Raw genomic sequence first — 18,246 nt, forward strand, 5'->3', positions numbered from 1 at the left:
GTGTACTTATTTCTAGAGGGGCTGTTTTTGCAGTGTATCAAATTCTCAATTCTGAGTTGCAGAAGCAGTTCAACATCTCCAGAAAAAGCATCCTGGAAATAAATTCAACAATTTAAAACCTCCATTTGTGGAAATTTTATTTTCAAGTCAGCAGTACCGTGTAAAAAAAGAGACAGTTTCAGCAACAATAACATTCAAATAATTATCTGATTTGGGGACAGTAAATGCAGACTCGTTGCCATCCCCCTAATACAGTTTTTTTTTCAATATGAAGAAATCATCTGGCTCCTCTGGATTTGACTTTGGTTTCCAGGGGTGCAGGGGTGCAGTACCAATGGATGCAGAAGAATTTGCCTCTGGACACCAACGGAGAGGCAGACAACCATCCAGAGAATGAAGCATGAGATGTGGGCAGAGCGACAAAAGACGTCTAAAATGGTGCGCAGCAGAGTAGAAACACTGTTGTTGGTCTTGCAGTAAAAACTTGGTGATCCTGGTGTTCCACCAATCCTGCAGCCACCTTTGCTATTATGAATAGTGGCTCTTGGATGTTCCCGTATGGTGTCACTGCTTAAACCCCGTCCCTGGCCCTTTGCACAGTACATTCGGTGTGGGTGGAGATGGATGTGAATGGGAACAGTACCAGACCCATTTTACAAATGAAACTTTCACAAAGTGAATGGGTATGGCTGGCCATAGTGGCTCTATATCCCCCGAGATGAGAAATGTGTTTGTTCTTTTCCATAATTAATCAGTCTCAGTATTCCAGCTGACATAGGGTTAATATCATTTCCACAGATCTGACATTAGGTGAAGATAATACACAATTAAAGTAAGGGAACTAAAAATAACTTTTCCCCTCACATGCTGGGATCTAAGGACCTCCAGGATAAAGTTTCAAACTACCAAACTTGTTGTGTTAGAAACGGTAAGGTGACTTTTTTTTGTTATGGAGTAGTATTGCAGGGTTTCATCAGAAAAAAACACTCTTTTCCTGAGGCGAGAAACATCCAATTATGTATAAAACTGGGGATAGATGCCGCTGTCATAGAAATGGTGCGGGAAGGTTGGAGCCCACGAAGTGAACCTGAGACTATACTGCTATTTGGATTGTTCATGTTGCTTTTTATGAATTTAATGTCTGCATTTCAAGGGCCATGAATTTTTTTTTAGTCCATTACACAAGATGAGAAAGTGCTGACCTCCCTTCAGTCAATTCACTGCATTCTTTCAGGATGCACTGACGCCAAAATTAAAAACATCCTTTCTCAGAGTGATGCAGAAAACAAATCCATATACTTTTAGCTTCTCCTTATCAGAATATCAAAAAAGCACTGTGATCAGCCCCCAGCTGATCAAAAGTCTGCAGCGAGAAGTTGAGCACAAGAAATATTTCTCCGATTATATAGCATCATTGGTTTTCTGTTTAATCCGGGATATAATTCAAAATTCTCATGTGCAAAGCCTTTAAAAGGCTAAAGGATGAACAAGGAAAAGACTGGAGGCTGCATTGTCCCTTTCTGCACCCCTGCCTTCATTGCAGTGTTGGACCAGGTAGGATCCAGTGATCAAGAATTTAAACCACTTTGGGACACAGCTGAGATAGTTGCTGCATTTCTGTTTGCAGTTTCATGATGGAGACAGGAACACAAAATATAAGTGGACATCAAGATGGCTAAATGTCATCTTCTGCCTACAACATACCCAATCAGCACCAATCCTCTCATGGCAAGTTTCCCGTGGTGAAACTGAATCAAGATGAAGACTTTTCCCATAGAAGTTCCCAAAAATTCTCACTGCGGAGCAATTCCTGGTAATGGAAACACAAGCCAATGGCCAAGGCCCCATAAAACTACCTCAATATGTTAGACTTGACAGTGTCCTCACTCCACTCCCTTTGCTCTCCATAGCACAGCCTATGTATTGTGCTTATTGGAATATCTACATCTCCCCAAACAGTGGAAGCAGATGCCGCCCCCACACCCCGTCACCAAGTTTGGTTCTGGAGGAGACCTTGGTCCACTGTTAACTGCTGAACCTTGAGTGCTCAGAATGGGGCATTTGAATTTAAAGGAGACTTATTATAAAAAACATGTTTCCTCTTGCTTTAACATATATAAAGTGGTCTCCCCTCAGCCTGCCAACTCAGAGAAGGAGGAAAGCAACCAAATTCTGCAGTGTCTGTACAGCCGCCCGGATGAGCCGTCCAGTATGATGTGGATCTACGAGCCGTTCAGATTCTGCTCCCGTCGTTACGTAACAACGGGAGCGATTTACATAGGTTGGCCTCCCATGCGTGAAACCACGCCCACAACTAACTCCGCCGGCCGGAGCTTCCGCCATTTTTTCGTAGCGGTGTATCGCGTCATTCAGGCAGCCAATCAGCACAGAGCCTCATTATCATAGCCCCGCCCACTCAGAATCCCACATAGAGAAGGAGGTTAGAGAATGGGAAGATAAAGACATGGCTCAGAGGCTGAATTTCTCATTTATTTAACAAAAACAGTCAAAAGCTTGTTTTTAAAGACATTCAAGGCCTGTTTCAAATAGCTATTAGATTCCATAATAGGTCCCCTTTCAATTAATACTGTATGTGATGTGACCCATTGGTTTCCTTTGCTAGTCTGCTTCAAAAGCATTAGTTTTATATGAACTTGGATTTTAAATTATTAGAAATTGGATGTGATTAGAATACAATGACATTTAATTCAACTTGTTTTATTGTGAACCAGCTCAATGGATTAAATTGAATTTAATCAGCAATCTCCGGCTCTACTTTTTTGTCCTCTGTTGCTTCTCAGGTCATCCTATTCTTCTCTAACTCCCGCTGGTCAGAGTTTCCAGTGTGAAAACACAAATAGGCCATAAATCAAAACCACATTAAGGGTTGATAGAAGGGGAAATGTCTCTGAAATTGTCCCCCCACATTCCAGAGCTCCCATTATTAATATAACAGTCAGAGTGGCCCCGGTGCTTTTCTGTGCAACAGCTTGTCCTCTCAAAAGCTACAAGGCCGAAATGTTGCATAACAGTTGTGGAGTGGAAGTAAGTGCCATCGCAGCAGCAGCGTCGTTGAGAATGACTGCAAACTTTCAGCCTTCAAATGCTTCAATAATAGAGATCACAGTGTGTTTGTTCTTGAGTGCTTTTCCACACAGACATTTCAGGGAAGCCCAGACAAAAGCATCTAGAAAACCAGTGCCAGCATTTGTGCACTATTCTTAGTCGGCTGGGCAGGTGATAGACCGAGGCTCTCAGCTCTCACGGCAGCATTCTGACAGCAGACGGTGCCTTTGCTATCCTGCTCTCAGATCTTTATTCAAATGAAAAAGGAAAAATAAAGTCAAAGCAGCAGATTTGAAAGGCATGCGTGTTTGAGGCATGTAACCGTAATGAAAAATAAAGAGTTGTGGAGCACTGTTGTCCGAAGCAAGACACTTTGAGAGGCTTGTGGTGCCGCCAGGAATCGACCTGGCGAGCCCCTCTGCACAGCAGAACAAGAATAGCCTCCATGCATGCAAATGGGAGGACACACACACACACACACACATGTCTGAAGTGCAAATGGGACTACAATGGCTGCAGGAATATTCACTAACCATGTGTCACATTCTGACACAGGGAATTGAAACGCACACTGCACGCTCATTATAGCATCTAGTTTGTCTTGGTGTTTATGTGCTAACACAGCATGTGCATATTCTACACTGTAGCTCCACTGAAGCTAAATGCTAAAATAGAGTACACAAGCATATTAAGGATACTAGCATTGCATATGTAAAAGGTATGATACGCTAAAATGTCACTTTGTCCCATGCAATAATCAATACTTTAAAATGTTTAATCACTTTTTCACATGCTCCAACCAAAGGTTGACTCAATGGTGAATGAGGTTTTTATTTATTACTGGTGTTGCAGCAGCGAGGCAGCGACCAAGTTCATATAAATGAGTTAAATGGAGTACATACAATATAACATTTACAAAATACAGCTGAATTGTTACATTAGTAACTAAAATTCGACAGAGTAGTGTTGGCAGGACAGTCATTTAGTCTTAGTTTCACAACTTCCCCATTTTAGTTTAAGAAGGTAGCTCTATTTGAAGGGCTCAGTGGGGGTGAAGTTTAAACTAGCGTCAGCAAAGATGGCCAAGGTGCCCACAGTTGTGAAGATGACAAAGATCCAGAGGAACATTCGGTCCACCACCATGGCCACGTACTGCCAGTCCTCCTTCAGCTGTTGATCACATTGAAAAAAAGAGATGGAGAAGATGGGGCGGGAACGATTGGGAAGATTGAAAAAAGGATGGATAGAAGAGATCAAAAGTCAGATCAGAACCTAGGTCACGCCTTTAAAAAGGAACCAATGATTAGGTGAAACCAGAGAGGAGGGTAGGTAACCCACTTACAGCTTCGTAGTCCTTCTCGCCCTGCAGATTCTCTGCGATGTATGAGATGGCCTCCATGGCTGACTTGAGCTCGTCGGGTAGCGTCAGATAACTACTTGGACCGTCAATGAATTTTTTCAGATCTGTGATCATGCCCTCTGGCTGGTACCTGTGGAGCAACACACAATCACATGCACATAAACTTCACAGAAAACTCCTCATAAGGGAAAATACTGGAGGTCTTGTGAGTTAAACTGAACCGGACTGAAAAATGAATTTCATTCCCCAGAAGGGAACTTGCTATGTTGTTGTGGGAATTGAGGAAAAATAAAACAGATTAAAATAAAATTAAAATCAGTTGGTAGACTTTTGGAAAACTGAATGTTTTGCAGAAAAAAAAAGTTTTTAAAATCTCCAGAGAGCACCATGAATTTGTTGGGCTGTCGTGGTAATAGATTAAGAAAAATGTAGGTGCAGGGTGCAGTGATGCAAACACTGCAGTCCCTCCTTTACTCTTAGCACTCCGCCTTCAGTCCCTTTCTTTACATATCATCTAATCTGTAATAGGTGGTTTCTTAAACATTAATGTTGGAGTTCACCATCCTTGAATTCATGGAGGAGAGGTGTACAACTTTTAGAGTCATGTGAGCAAATGACTCTTACTTTTGTTCCAGCTACATAATTTCCAGACGAGTCAGTCCTTCCAGAAAAGCGAATGAAAGACTCCTAGAGAGGTCTTAGAGAATAAAGAATAAGATGTTTCCATTGCAGTGTCCATAGTATTTCTTTGTCAAATCACCAGAATAATACTCATGTGAGGGGTTCAAGCTGTTTTGATATATGGGAGATTTTCTGAAATTGGTGCCTTTGGTTTTGATGTATTTTGTATTCACGATTTTAAAATTGTGTCCTCATTGGGGTTAAATGCCCTCTCCCTTAACCTCAAATTTCCTCCTGCAACTTGAAGTTATAAAGAGGGAAAACTGTTACTTCTAGAAATATTACATATTAGCAGAGATTGTGATTTCACCTTACAAACTGTGTTGTAACATTCAACTTGCAGTGATGTAATTGATGCAGAATTAAGTTGAGATGATCAGAATAAACTTGTGTTTACATTCACACTGGAGGAGGTGCAAGTAAAAAAAGTCAGGAGTTATTCTCTCGCCCCTTAAAACAGCCTGGTCTGGTTTGTTGTGCAGGACTTTCTTCTTTATTTAACATCACCGGGAAATGTGTTTGCATAATGTTTGCCTCGGGCCTGGTTTAGTCCAACGCAAACAAACAACGAGCTGCTGTCCTGCATTAGGTGTGTTCCAGTGCAACTTTGTTTGACTGCAGTTGACTTTATAGTCAATAAGACCTGCTGGCAGTGTAAGGGGTGGATTATAAAAAGACGGCTGTAAAGTGGAGCACATTTTATCAGCATGAGTGACTTCACATCAGAGGTGGATCCTGTGGAAATACTAGAGCAACACTTGGAACAAATCAAATGCAGCGTCTAGTGAGGTGAGAGAAAAGTCAATCCAAAGGACAAAGAATTTGACCCTCAAAGGCGTTACTTCTTTTCCTGTAGATGAGAGCCATGGGGACGGGGTTTTTGTAGAGATAGAAGCTAAACCAGGAGGTTTCACACTGAAAGGGACAAGAGTTGGCACAGAAAAGTCCACAATCCCGACGTACATTACTCTGCTAATCACGGTAAATGTGGATCAAATGGACTCTTTGACATGTAATCACACTTTACACAGCTTCATCAGACAATCATCGCTCCAGATAAAATGTTCTCTCCCCCTATCGTGGTCATGGGGAATCAACAAGCGGAGCTAGGCTGTTAATGTCTGTCCCTTCTCCATCATATAAGATGAAGAAGCTATAAATATTAACAACTCATCTCCATCGATGTAAGGTGCTGAGTCAGTCGATAGGGAGCTTCCCGAGCTCGGCTATGTCGCTGTAGATTGAAGTGGCGCTGGTTTAAGAATTGCCACCAATTGTAGATATTGATTCTCAGATTTTGATTTGAGATGCACTGGCACCATTCTTTTGCATCAACAGCAGCAGAAAATATAAGTGAGACCATAATGGAGGAATTTTGATTGATGCATGACACCAATGATCTCACCTTTCTATTATTATGGTCAAATCAATTAATGCGGGTTAGGTCACGTGACCCATTGGTTTCTGAAGACTGGTTTTGAAGCCCATTTTTTCTTTGTGCGTGACTCGGCCATGTTCGGAAATTGATGGAAACACACCCTCGGTATGTGAAAGTTAGCTTTGCTCCATCAGCTGAAACCCGCCGAAATATCTGCAGAGGTGGCATCAGACATTTACAGCAGGATATCCCATTAAACATGGGTAAAAACAAACGGCTGGTTGCTTCCCTAAGTACGGAAGCGATGAGGATGAGGAACTGATAACGGCCAGCCATCGGCTGAGTTCACTCAATCATTCATATTAGAAATACATTTATTGTTTTATGTAAACCCTCCTGGCGTGGTACAAAATATTCCTCCCCCTCAAAGTTGGTATGAATGTGAAATCAAACGATAAAAAAAAAAAAATAAAAGGTTGTGCAGGGTGAAGGCAACCTAAAACTGTAAATCCAGATGAATTGAAGAGGAGATGTTGATGTAAATAAGTAAAGAGGAGGAAATTGAAACCATTAATTTCCTCATCCATTTGGGAAATGTGAGATCACAGGTAAATAAATCAAGGCCGACTGGGAGTACTGATGAGGACACAGCGGGACTATCAGGAATTCAGCACTATATTTCACTAAGACATGAATGCAGGAACGTTTCTGGACACCAACACGTCTTTATGCATTTTAGGCAATATGAGCAGAGAGAGTTTAGGCAGCTTAGACATAAACTATTGATTATGAATTTCCTTTGCTACTCTCTACAAACAGAGTTCATATAATGTTTCATCAAAAGCTTTCAACTGATTTAACAACATTATAATGTCCCTTTGGGGATGAAGAAACCCATTCAGTTCAAAATCTGTCGTCTTCCATGGATCTCCCGGACTTGTTATGCCTCCGACTCAACAGTAGCTTCTTTTTCCTAAATCCTTCCTGCAATTTTGATATGAAAACCTTCAAATTAAAAAAAAGAGAGTGTCTTTAGAAGAGCAGCATTGACATATTTATCAACCCAACGGAATTTGAAGAGTCGCTCAGGAGAAATGCGGAACTGAAAAGGGTTCATGTCAACAGAATGTGTGGGGTGATGTCAGCGAAGCCTTTTTTAAAACGAGGCATTAGTAAATCACTTAAAGCCGACAAAGAACAGGTCAGTCTCGGAGTTCATGTGTTAAGGTTTCCGTTTACTCGTTGCCTTCAGTTGCCAGCGTTCTTCTGCTAAAGTGCCAGGAGCTGCCGCGGCCGCCGAGACACTTCTGTTAATCTGCTGTCACTCAGCAATTTTCACAAGACGGTCCTAACAAGTCTAAAAAAAATAAACTTTTTTTTCATTCTAAATATTAGCAAAATAAAGGCACATCAGCTAATAATTCCCAAATAAAGGGAAATGAATTGCTATTGCTATTAATTTTACTATTTAGTCATTAATTAAAAACAGTCAATGTCTATTTCTCAGTGATGAGGTTCATTCAGGTCCTGCATGATTTAGAAGTTACCCTGTTTAAACACACCCCGATACAAATGACTCATCAACAGACTTGTTCAGACCTTGATGACAAGCTGATGATGAAGACCAGTAATTAAAACTAAGTGTGATGACGCATGGAAACACGTAAGACTTGCAGGACAGTAGGCCCTGAGGACCAGGGTTCAAGATGACTGCTTTAACAACATTGTCTGTGATTTACTCTTGTGATTAGTCACTTTGTTTTCTTTTCTTTTCTGTCATTAGTTTCTTGAGTCTCTTAGGCTGGATTCAGGTGATATTTCTTCCCCTCCCAATGTGGCACAAGTCTGACCAGTGGATGCGGAAGCAGTAAAAAAGCCACATAGATTCAGGTATTCTGTGATTGGCTTCAGGCCTCATTCATATGCGATAATAAATCAGATACGAGACGCAAACTGATTAGTGCATGGATCAGATTTTCTCTGTTCATGGCATTTGTACCTAAACAACGCAGGTGACAGATCTAATCAGAAATGGCTTTAATAAACCTTCCTGTACCCAGAGCCGGATTAACGCAAAGGCAAACTAGGCATGTGCCCAGGGCCCGATTGACAGGGGAGGGGCCCAGACAGAGGGACAAAAAAAAAAAAAAAATGTATTTATTTTTTTTGTCTGCACACATATTAATGGTTGATACCATGCCGGTAAAAACCTAAGGCATATATATATGTGCATTATTACTATATTTAGTATGCATACATATATATACGCATTCATACGCACAGGGCCGCCGCAAGGGATGTGCGAACCGTGCGACCGCATGGGGCCTCGCGCTATGGGTCATTTTTTTTTGTTTTTTTTTCCAAAAAAATTTTTTTCTCGTTTTTTCCCATATAAATATCAACAGTCACGTTCCATTACAAACCTAAATGTGTACTAGTCTGTGCATATCAATATGTGCAATGATGCGCGTGTCTGTTGTTCAATACAATTGCGTCAGACCAAGCGCATTGACACAAGGTGCTCTGATCCAGATGGGTGGAGTTGGAACAAACTGTCACACAATGTTGAGAGAACGAGACAGATTCAGGAAATTTCCATCAGGGGATGAAAAAGGAAAAAAATAAAGAAAATGGAAGAGTTTAATGCCTCTCTGAAAGGCTCGTTTGATAAATTTGTTACAAAAATCACCGATCTGACCGGGTCTCAAGCAGCCGTGGGGCCCCGCGTCGAGGCAAGAGATGATGATGAGGCAGGGGAAGGTATCCAGTATTTTGCTAATTGGAGAGTTAAAATTGCGCATATAGACACCCGATCTGACCCGAAAAACCCAAAAATTTTGCCCAAAAAAAATAAAGAACTAGTCTGATAGACTGTTTAATATACAACACATGACTTATTTTGGAATACAAAGAACCAACTTGACTATGACTATGCTATGTAAATGTGAATTAACTTTTAAAATTAACTTTGGTAAGTTTAAGATTTCAATTCATAAATGACATCGATGGAGGGGGGCCCAAAAATCACAGTCTGCCTAGTGTAGTCCATCTATTTAATCCGGCTCTGCCTGTACCGAAACCTGTAAAAATGTCCCAGATGTTCCCCGGATAAATGAGCCGCAGGTGTGAACGCGGCCCACCAGAGGGCAGTGTGGCACCGTGACCTTAAACCACGGGAAGGAGAGAACATAGCTGTTTGGTATTCTGTGCATGAGATTAGGAGTTTACAATGCAGCGCAGCCATCACTGAGGGTGGCAGGTGAAGAGGCTGTGGCCTGAGAGAGGTGAAGCCCTCCTTCAGGTAGGCAGAAAACCTGAGAAAGGAGGAGGAGAGCGGAAGAAATGCAATTTGGCCTCTTAACCTCTCCACTTTTTTCCCCCTTTTATGGCTCAAAGTAGCACTTCATCAGCGAGAAGTAAATGACTATTCAGGAGACTAATTCAACTAAAACTGGCTGCATTTGGTGCCAAGACATGCACTAAACCCAATTAAGAAGGTGCTTGCTAGTGTATGTGTGGGCTCCAGAGAGATACTGCTGCCTCATCAAATTGCTTTAACACAACCCCCATCCTCCCTCTGTTCCTCCACGAAGACATGAAGCATCGCGCTCGTATGTGTCAGAGTCAATTTGCGCAGGTCATTATTATTTTAGCAACAATTCCCCCCCTCCTCCCCCGGACATATTTCATTTCTTGCAGGAGTGTGAGAGACAGCTACACACTGTGGGCAACATTTTTCAAGTGCACTAATGGAGCAGAATTAAGACAGGCTGGTTAGGATGTCACAAAGCTGAAAGATGTACAGTTCTAACTATTATACAAGGTCACCCATTTGTTGTGTGCGAGGACTAGAGACTAAGGTTAGACTAAATAGTTTGTTACCGCTTTGTTTGTCAAAGTTGGCCCAAATCCAGCTCATTACTCCTCAGCTTCAGGGGGAGCAGTTTGTAAACCGTTTGATGAAAATAATCAATCTGGGTTCCACGGGAGGTGTTTGGATTTTAAGATCCGAGTTCCTTTTATGGAGGACTTTCCACCTTGAGAAAACTTGGTTTTACACTTCACAGGATCACCTTGAAATGTTTAACATTGAATATTGAACAGTTGACTGCTCAAACCTCCTCTCACAGACTAAACCCAAGGTGAGAAAGAACAGAACTCATTTGCAGTTTTGTTCCCTGTTCAGTTTTTGTTGGCTTCACCCCCATTCAGGGTCACGGAGTGGACTAGGTCTGTCCCAGCTGTCACCGGGGGAGAAGTGGATTACATCCAGAACAGATGCTTTTATGGTCCAATGTAGATTTGTTAAATTTGGTAGTTTGTGGAGGTTTATAATGTGTGACGAGGATTTTTGAGAAAAGTCCAAGTGTGTTTGCTCAGAGACTTGACACAGGCTTGAGCAAAGTAAAAGACCAACATTGTTGCATTGCTTCTCTCCTATTGGTTACTTGCATATGCAATGGCAGTTTCTTAAGTGGCCACCTAGAGGATTATAATGTAGGGTTTCGCTTTTCCTGTGTTCTTACCTCTCCCATTCTTTTGCTTGATTTGGGTTCATTTATTTGTGTTCTCATGTTTTGCATTGGTTTTCTTTTGCCCTTTAGCACTTACAGAGGAAGTAATAAAACATGCAAACCCATCACCCATTATGATAACCCTGCAAAGGTTGATGGGCATTACTCTCTAATGTTCTCCTTAATGGGTGTTAACACACACACACACACTTGAATATGTCACGATTAGGATTGTAGCAGGACCCAAATGTGGGTGAGGTGGCGTAAGGTGAAGTTATACAATGTAATTTATTAAACAAAAAGCCATGGACAGCAGGGATACTACACTACAAACCAACAGGAATTAAACTCAGAACAGAACTCAGGACAACCCAACTCCCCTAGAAACCCACACACAGAAGTTAAACATGAAACACCCAATGAAACTGCACGATACAGGACAACAACAGGAGAAACAAAACAGTTACGGACCAGCCGGGAGAATGGGAAAGACGAGACAAGATATACTCTCAGGACTGATGAGACACAGGTGCAAATAATCAGGGCAGATGGGACCAAGGAAAGTCAAACTATTAACTAAACACAAGGACACAGACTTTCAAATTAAAACAGGAACAAAAATAAGTCCAAAACCAATAAAATATTCCGTACCAGAAAAGTGCTTTTGTAAAAGGTGCTCACATTTGCGGATGATTAGTTACTCTAATAACATCAGCAGCACCTGGATGCTTCTTTCCTCTTGAATGTCTTTGGAAGCAGACATTGTGCTTCTATTTTTTTATGCTAAATTATGACAGTGTTATCATGTGTTGTTCATGTGAGGTTGGATTTATCCTATCTAAGGCAGATTTATTCTTAAATACTTCCCCGAGCAGGACCCCCCTCACCTGTTAGGATTGGGGAACAAGATGGAGGAGTCAGGCTTTCGGATGAAGTATTCGTCGCAGACTTTGCTGATGCTGATTATGGCTTTCTCGCGACGGGGATTGAACTTGAGGGACAGCGGGATCTCCACTTTGGGCCGCAGCATACACAGGTAAGGAGGCAGGATGTGGATGAAGATCTAGGTGGAGAGGGACGATGAAGAGGAATGTTAAGGTGCAGAACCATCACCTACTTTATGAAGAAAGCACCACTTTTGAATTGTTTATAAATGTTAAAAAAGTTTGATACCATTTATGAATGTATACATTTATAATTGTACAAGATTATTCAACCATAATGTACACCTTTACTCACAACCCAGATAACAGACACATTTGGGTCCAGTTATGGCGCTGGGAGGTGCGATGGGGGTCAGATGTGTACCAAAATTCATGAACTGTGCCAAACCTGGCTTTGGCATGTGTTGTATGATCAAGATATGGTCCAGATTTCCTGAACTTGCCTGGGCTAATGCAGCCACACTCACATTGGGTCAATGCCATCAGTCAAAGCCAAATGTGGCCCCAAGAAAACTAGATATGGGCCAAAGTTTGACCAAACGTGCTTTCCTGCCTGCACCTTTGTCCTGGTCTTACTTAACTTGTTTCGTACTTTTCGTTTCTCATGGTTTAAAGGACATCTGGAATGAACTTACTGTGTATTTGCTCATTCGGTTGAGAATTGAATCCAATGGTTAAATTTAGCATTGAAATAACCTTAGAGTAACAGTTTCTGTTGAATAATGAGCGAGGAGAAAGCCAACGAGTAATCCTCTCCAATTCCTCAACTGGCTATCATTGTGTCCTTGGGCACAGACATCACTCTGGATGCTCCAGTGAAGCACTTAAGTGAAAGACTATAGTACTACTGGGCAGCGCCCAAGTATCTGTAATTGGAATAGAAATTAATGTTACACATGTCCTGATAAGAATAAAATATACTGTATATATATATTGCTGGCAGCTGCCTGTCAAAGGAATATCAAAGCACTTGAGTAATAAGACTGCACATCCAAGGATCAAATGATAGATTTGATCAATATCATAAATGCTGTAAATGGTTCTTTTGATCTGCTGTTTAAAAAGCTTTGATTAATGGATGTAAATACCACACATTGAAAATGAGGAGTAAATGTAATGCAAGGAGAAAATTCTGATGTAGAAATGATGCATTTCATATTGGTTTTGACTTTATTCACAAGCAAATAATGTAAACAAGAGTGAAACTGCCCTTGACCTTTCTCTCCATCATCTGCTGAAACAGCCGTCATGTCTCCTGTGGTCTGCGTGAGACAGCGCACCACTGACTCATTCAGAAACCTGAGTGGAGACAGGCTGCTAAACGGAGAGCGACGGGACGTGACGCTGGGTCTTCTATTGTTACACTGGTCACATAGCAGTCTACAATCCAGTCAAACCAGGCACTTCATTTCAGCTGAACAGATACAAAATCTCTTGCTGGTGTTTTTATTTGAGTCTTAGCACATCACTACTATTTTTAATTGCTCTTTTTTTTTAATTCATGGCACAACTGAAGATCTCATAATTTCTGGGGCTTGTTTAGCTATTGACTGAGTATTCTCAGCTGATTAAGGCTAAAACTGCAACGATCTAGTGCCTGTTTTGGGTTTTGCTAACTTCCTGTTTTATTTTGAAAATCTGGTCCCTTCTGTGTTACTTCATAGTGACTTTCAGGTCACAGATTTTTTGCCACCTGTATCTAGTCAGGCCTGTCTATAAATTGACTTTTCTCACATGTGCTTCTGGTCCTGAGTTTCTTTCCAGTTTGTTTTTCTATTTTCGGATTGTGGGGATCTTGATTTGTCTTTGGATTCCTGCTGAGCAGCATTTTTGTTAAAAACACTGTTTATTAAACAGTGTTGCAAGATGTGTGATAATTTTTGTATTTGTACAATAATTTTCAATGTCCTTTATGATTTACAACCAGTAGTTGAAAATATACAATAATTTCACAGTGCCTCTAAAAAAAAACAAAGTATTTTTCATGACTATAATTCACTATTACACTGATATAGAATCATATTCAGCTGGTTCATTTTTATTTTAATCGATCTGGTGGTTTAAGTTCCATTTGTTCATCCTCCGTTATCGCCCCCACCCCCAGCCATGCATCTAATTTTCCTGTAAACCGTGTATTCGCTCTCTTCATGACTGTTCATAGGAAACAACCCATGTCATGGGCCCATGCGCTAACTGCCCTGTTTTCTTCAAAAGTAAAGTTAAATAAAGAAAATAAAATAAAATCCCAGACAAACTTCTTGAAATGGTCTGTAAAATTGGTACTTCATTTTGAAACGTAAACAAATCCAGCAATGACCCATGTATTAATCTGGGCATGACGTATATATTTTAATCACAAAAACAACTAGAACAAAAATCATTTACTTTCCTCTCAATTCTGTATTCTTTATCAGACATTGACTACTTTCTTCCCTCATCTCTGTGGTTAAACCCTATAGAGCTTCTTTAAAAACTATCATGTTTGACTTAAATTATTTCTTGGTTAATTTTCTAACAAGCCTGGAATTTTCCTCCTCCTTCACTTTTGATAGTTTACATTCAAAAACTTTCATTTGGTGAATATTTGGAAAGTTGTTACCAGAGTAGATGAAGTTCTGTGCATTAAAAACACATTTTTTAAGGCAAAACTCAATTCAGTTAGACGATATAGTAACATTTCTTTACCATAAATCTAACTTGGACACAGGGAAATGGAAGTTGTCTGTACAGACGGATAGTCAAAGGTAAACAAAGTGTTTACAATCACCGTTACTCGTCTACTCGTACTACAAAGTATCTTAAAGTCTTGGCAAACAGGTTCAAGTTAATACCTCTATTATAAAATATTTTCAAAGATTCTCTTGTTTTGACTAGAGGGCTTCCAGAGATCAACTAATCCATGTGGTACTTTTACAAAATAAAATAAATGTATCTTTAGTCAATCAGCGCACTCAAAAATTCTCTCTGCTTTGAAATATACCCACTCGTGAAATATGTTTAATTTTAAGCAGATCGCCATCTTTTATGATTTCGTACAATACACAAGTTGATTCATTTCAAGGTGATTAAACACGACAGGAGACACTCCGTCTTTCATCTTAAGCCCCTGCAGATCAATTTCGGTTTTAATATCCACTGAAGTTTCCTTCTCATTGATCTTTTGTGGCATCTGTTAGATTTCTCACAGTCTGCATCGCGATAGGCTGGTAACACAACTGCACCCCAGGGAGCCGTGCTTCATCTACAAAGGCATTATTCCTCAACGATAGCAGCGGTAACTCAGCTGCTCTTGCATTTTCATGTCTTTGTGCTCCTCTGGTGGAACCAAAAAACTCAGACGCTGAACTCGGGAAAAATCCAGATCAAACGCATGGCAGCAGAACAGAAGAAGCTGAAGTGGAAGGAAGGAAGAGCCAAATAATAAATGCAGAGGAAAAAAAAAAGTTCCCCTTGCCTAATTGGGCAATGATGGAAACGGGCATGGCCTACTTGTAAAACAACTTTGAAAACCGGTTTTACAGTCTGACACTGGCAGGACCTGCTTCGCAGCTACACACAGTCAGCGCAGTTAACGGTTCCCTTCTGGCTGATCTTATTGGTTAATGGGCATTTTCTAGTGCAAAGCTGTTCATTGTCCAACTGAGCAATTACAAAATGGGGAGGGTTGTTTTTAAATTTACCCCCCTACAGCAATTCTAGAGCTGGAGAGGGGTGATGTTATTGCCACCTCCCGTATATTATAAAATTACATTTTCATTATGGGTCTCAGGGGACATCAACTTCTCTTTAAAAGTTTAATGGAAGATGAATAAATTAATAATAAAAAATGCTATATAGAATACAGAAAACAGAATTTAGCTTACTTAGATTTTTTCCATAGCGTGTATAAAAAGTATAGGAACCCAACTGATACGGCTCAGTTCATGCTGAAGTTAGCTATTTTAGCCCGGCTGGATAGCTCATGCTACCTAAATATATTCTCAATTCTGCCCAACAGATGTTGCTCATAAAATTACATTTGAAGTCCTACTGGAGCTGAAATGAGGCCTGGCATTGCTCGGCCAGCTAATACTAACTGATGTCATATTTGGATCCACAGAGCTCCATTAATGACCTGGGATGCTAATTAGCATTACCTCACATTTATTCTGATGGCATTTGTCTAGCCTTCCTCGTTTCTGATGATACCCCCATTATAACATTTGGAAAGACTACGTCCAAAGCTGAAACGAGGACTTGGGGAACTTCAAGAGGAGGCCCAGTAAGACCCTCTAGCCAGCGAGCTAGAAGTCGTTCACCATATGTATCTTAATTTTGTATTTTTATTAGCCTACTATATTTTTTTTTTTGTATGTGTAATTTGTAACAGGGGGGGTCAATTGAGACCGACACTTATTTGGAACTAGTCCCCAGTGGTCATTCAAGGAACTGCAACTGATTCAGGTTTGATTCAGACCAAGAAGCTGGATGTCGCCGTTTGGGTTTTTCACCATCTTGATGAAGCTACTTGTATCGTTTATGTTCCAGTAAAGTTGGGATGTGAGGATTAATTGAGTGCTGTGTTAGAAATGCTATGCTGACAGAAAATGTAAAGTTGCCTTTTTTTTCTTTAGATTTTCATTTTAGGTCTGAAACAGTGCTCTTAACACACCTGCTTCAAGGAATGGGTCATTAACACTTAACAATTACACACTCGACTAGTTGATGAGGTCCATTAATTTAACCCAGGTGTGTTGGAGCAGCATTGCTACCAAAGAAGCAGAATGGGGGAAAAACCCAGTTATTCTGTAGAATATACCAAAGTTTGTTCTCCTTCTGTCCTAACTATGTGATAAGTAGCCAAAAACATAAAACTTGATAATTCCCATATCTGCTAAAGAAATAAAAATGACTTTTTTTTGCATTAAAATATCAGTTTCAGTTTCAATTGAAGGAATATTTGGATTTTTGATATTTGGTTTTAGGAAGTATCATCTAGATATTGTGGTCTTATATCCCTACTATTAAGAAGAAAAAAACCTTATGGATTTTATTGAAGACCTTATTGGACCTTATGCCGGCTGTCTCCTGTGACAATTTCGTAACACCTAGCTACTATCACACATCAAAAATGAAAGTAGCTCATAACTACAGTGGCGAAGATGCTGAAGAAAGTAATGATAGAGAAAACAACAAAGCGACCAAGCAAGAGACCAAATTTGTAAATTGTCAAGTAAAAAGCAATTTAATCTGTAGGACGATCTGCTGAGATAAAAATGGTAAAACTTCTTTTCAATACAAACTGTTATATAACAAATATTTGGACATTATTGCCTTACCTGACCTTATCTCAACATAGCAGAAAATAAATTGTGCACTTGGCCTGTCTGTGTTGTTACAAGCATCATGGCACTATCACCATTACCGAAGTTTCTGACACGGACCTAATCAGAGGCAAAACTTTCTTTGCTCTATATATAAATCAGGTTCATTCACTTAAAATAAACTGACAGACAAAAAAAATCCTCTGAAGAAATAGATAAAATTGGTGAACTATTCTTTCGTGAGCCTTAAAACACCTTGAAAAACATAAGAAATGTATCAGCTTTGCTTCTTTTGTCACAGTCCTGCTGCTTTACTGTCCCGCTGGTGGTTTAAAGTTGTTTTATAGCAACTTTAAATAAAATGTTTTCTCTTATTCAAAAATCTAAACATCCTGAGGTCCAAATAAAATGTTTTGGTCAAAGAAAAGTTGCCCCCTTTTCTAAGGGTCACCGCAGGAGATCGTCGTATTGGGCATTTTGATTAGGCGTAGGTTTTATGTTGGATGCCCTTTTTCTGACACAACCCTCCACATTCATCCGGGCTTGGGATCAGAACACTGGCTCCTGACCCCCTTAGTGGCTGGAGCAATGGGGTCAATGTGCGGTTCGGCGGGCTGCCAAAGGACAGTTTGACTTGTAATTGGTTGGGGGATGGACCGGTGGAGCTTCCAGTTCGCTTTGCAGATAAGAGTAAAACACAGACGGCAGTTTTACTTGGACCACTAGCATCCAAGCAAACAGCAATACATTTCTGCCCAAATAGATGCTTTATGCAAAAACTTTTAACCCACCCACATTTAATGAGCTCTTATCACTGATGATCTGAAGTGCAGGAGTGAAAGCCCTACACGATCCTTCCCCACTCCATGAAACCAGCACTAGACAGTTCAGTCCCACTAAACCATGCAAATCACCTGCCGGTAAAAGTATATGAGGTGAGGTGAGCATCCTTTTGAAACAGCGACAGAACTCCGAACCAAGTGCGGTGCTGCTGCTCAGG

At 40.5% G+C, this 18,246-nt stretch overlaps 1 protein-coding gene across 2 annotated transcripts in view; it reads right to left on the reverse strand.

The window, feature by feature from the left end:
- Positions 1 to 3,884: 3,884 nt before the first annotated feature.
- The window catches only part of chrnb1 (cholinergic receptor, nicotinic, beta 1 (muscle)), a 32,828-nt gene continuing 18,466 nt past the window's right edge, over positions 3,885 to 18,246 (reverse strand). For both annotated transcript variants that reach the window (XM_061709673.1, XM_061709674.1), the window contains exons 9-11: positions 11,887 to 12,062; positions 4,409 to 4,556; positions 3,885 to 4,236 (exon numbers count right to left, since the gene is read on the reverse strand). In XM_061709673.1, coding sequence (XP_061565657.1) covers positions 4,096 to 4,236; positions 4,409 to 4,556; positions 11,887 to 12,062 — 465 coding nt within the window. In that variant the 3' untranslated portion in view covers positions 3,885 to 4,095. The remainder of the gene's footprint in view (positions 4,237 to 4,408; positions 4,557 to 11,886; positions 12,063 to 18,246) is intronic.

Source organism: Cololabis saira, chromosome 20 (assembly GCF_033807715.1).
Source record: "Cololabis saira isolate AMF1-May2022 chromosome 20, fColSai1.1, whole genome shotgun sequence".
Lineage (NCBI taxonomy): Eukaryota > Metazoa > Chordata > Actinopteri > Beloniformes > Belonidae > Cololabis > Cololabis saira.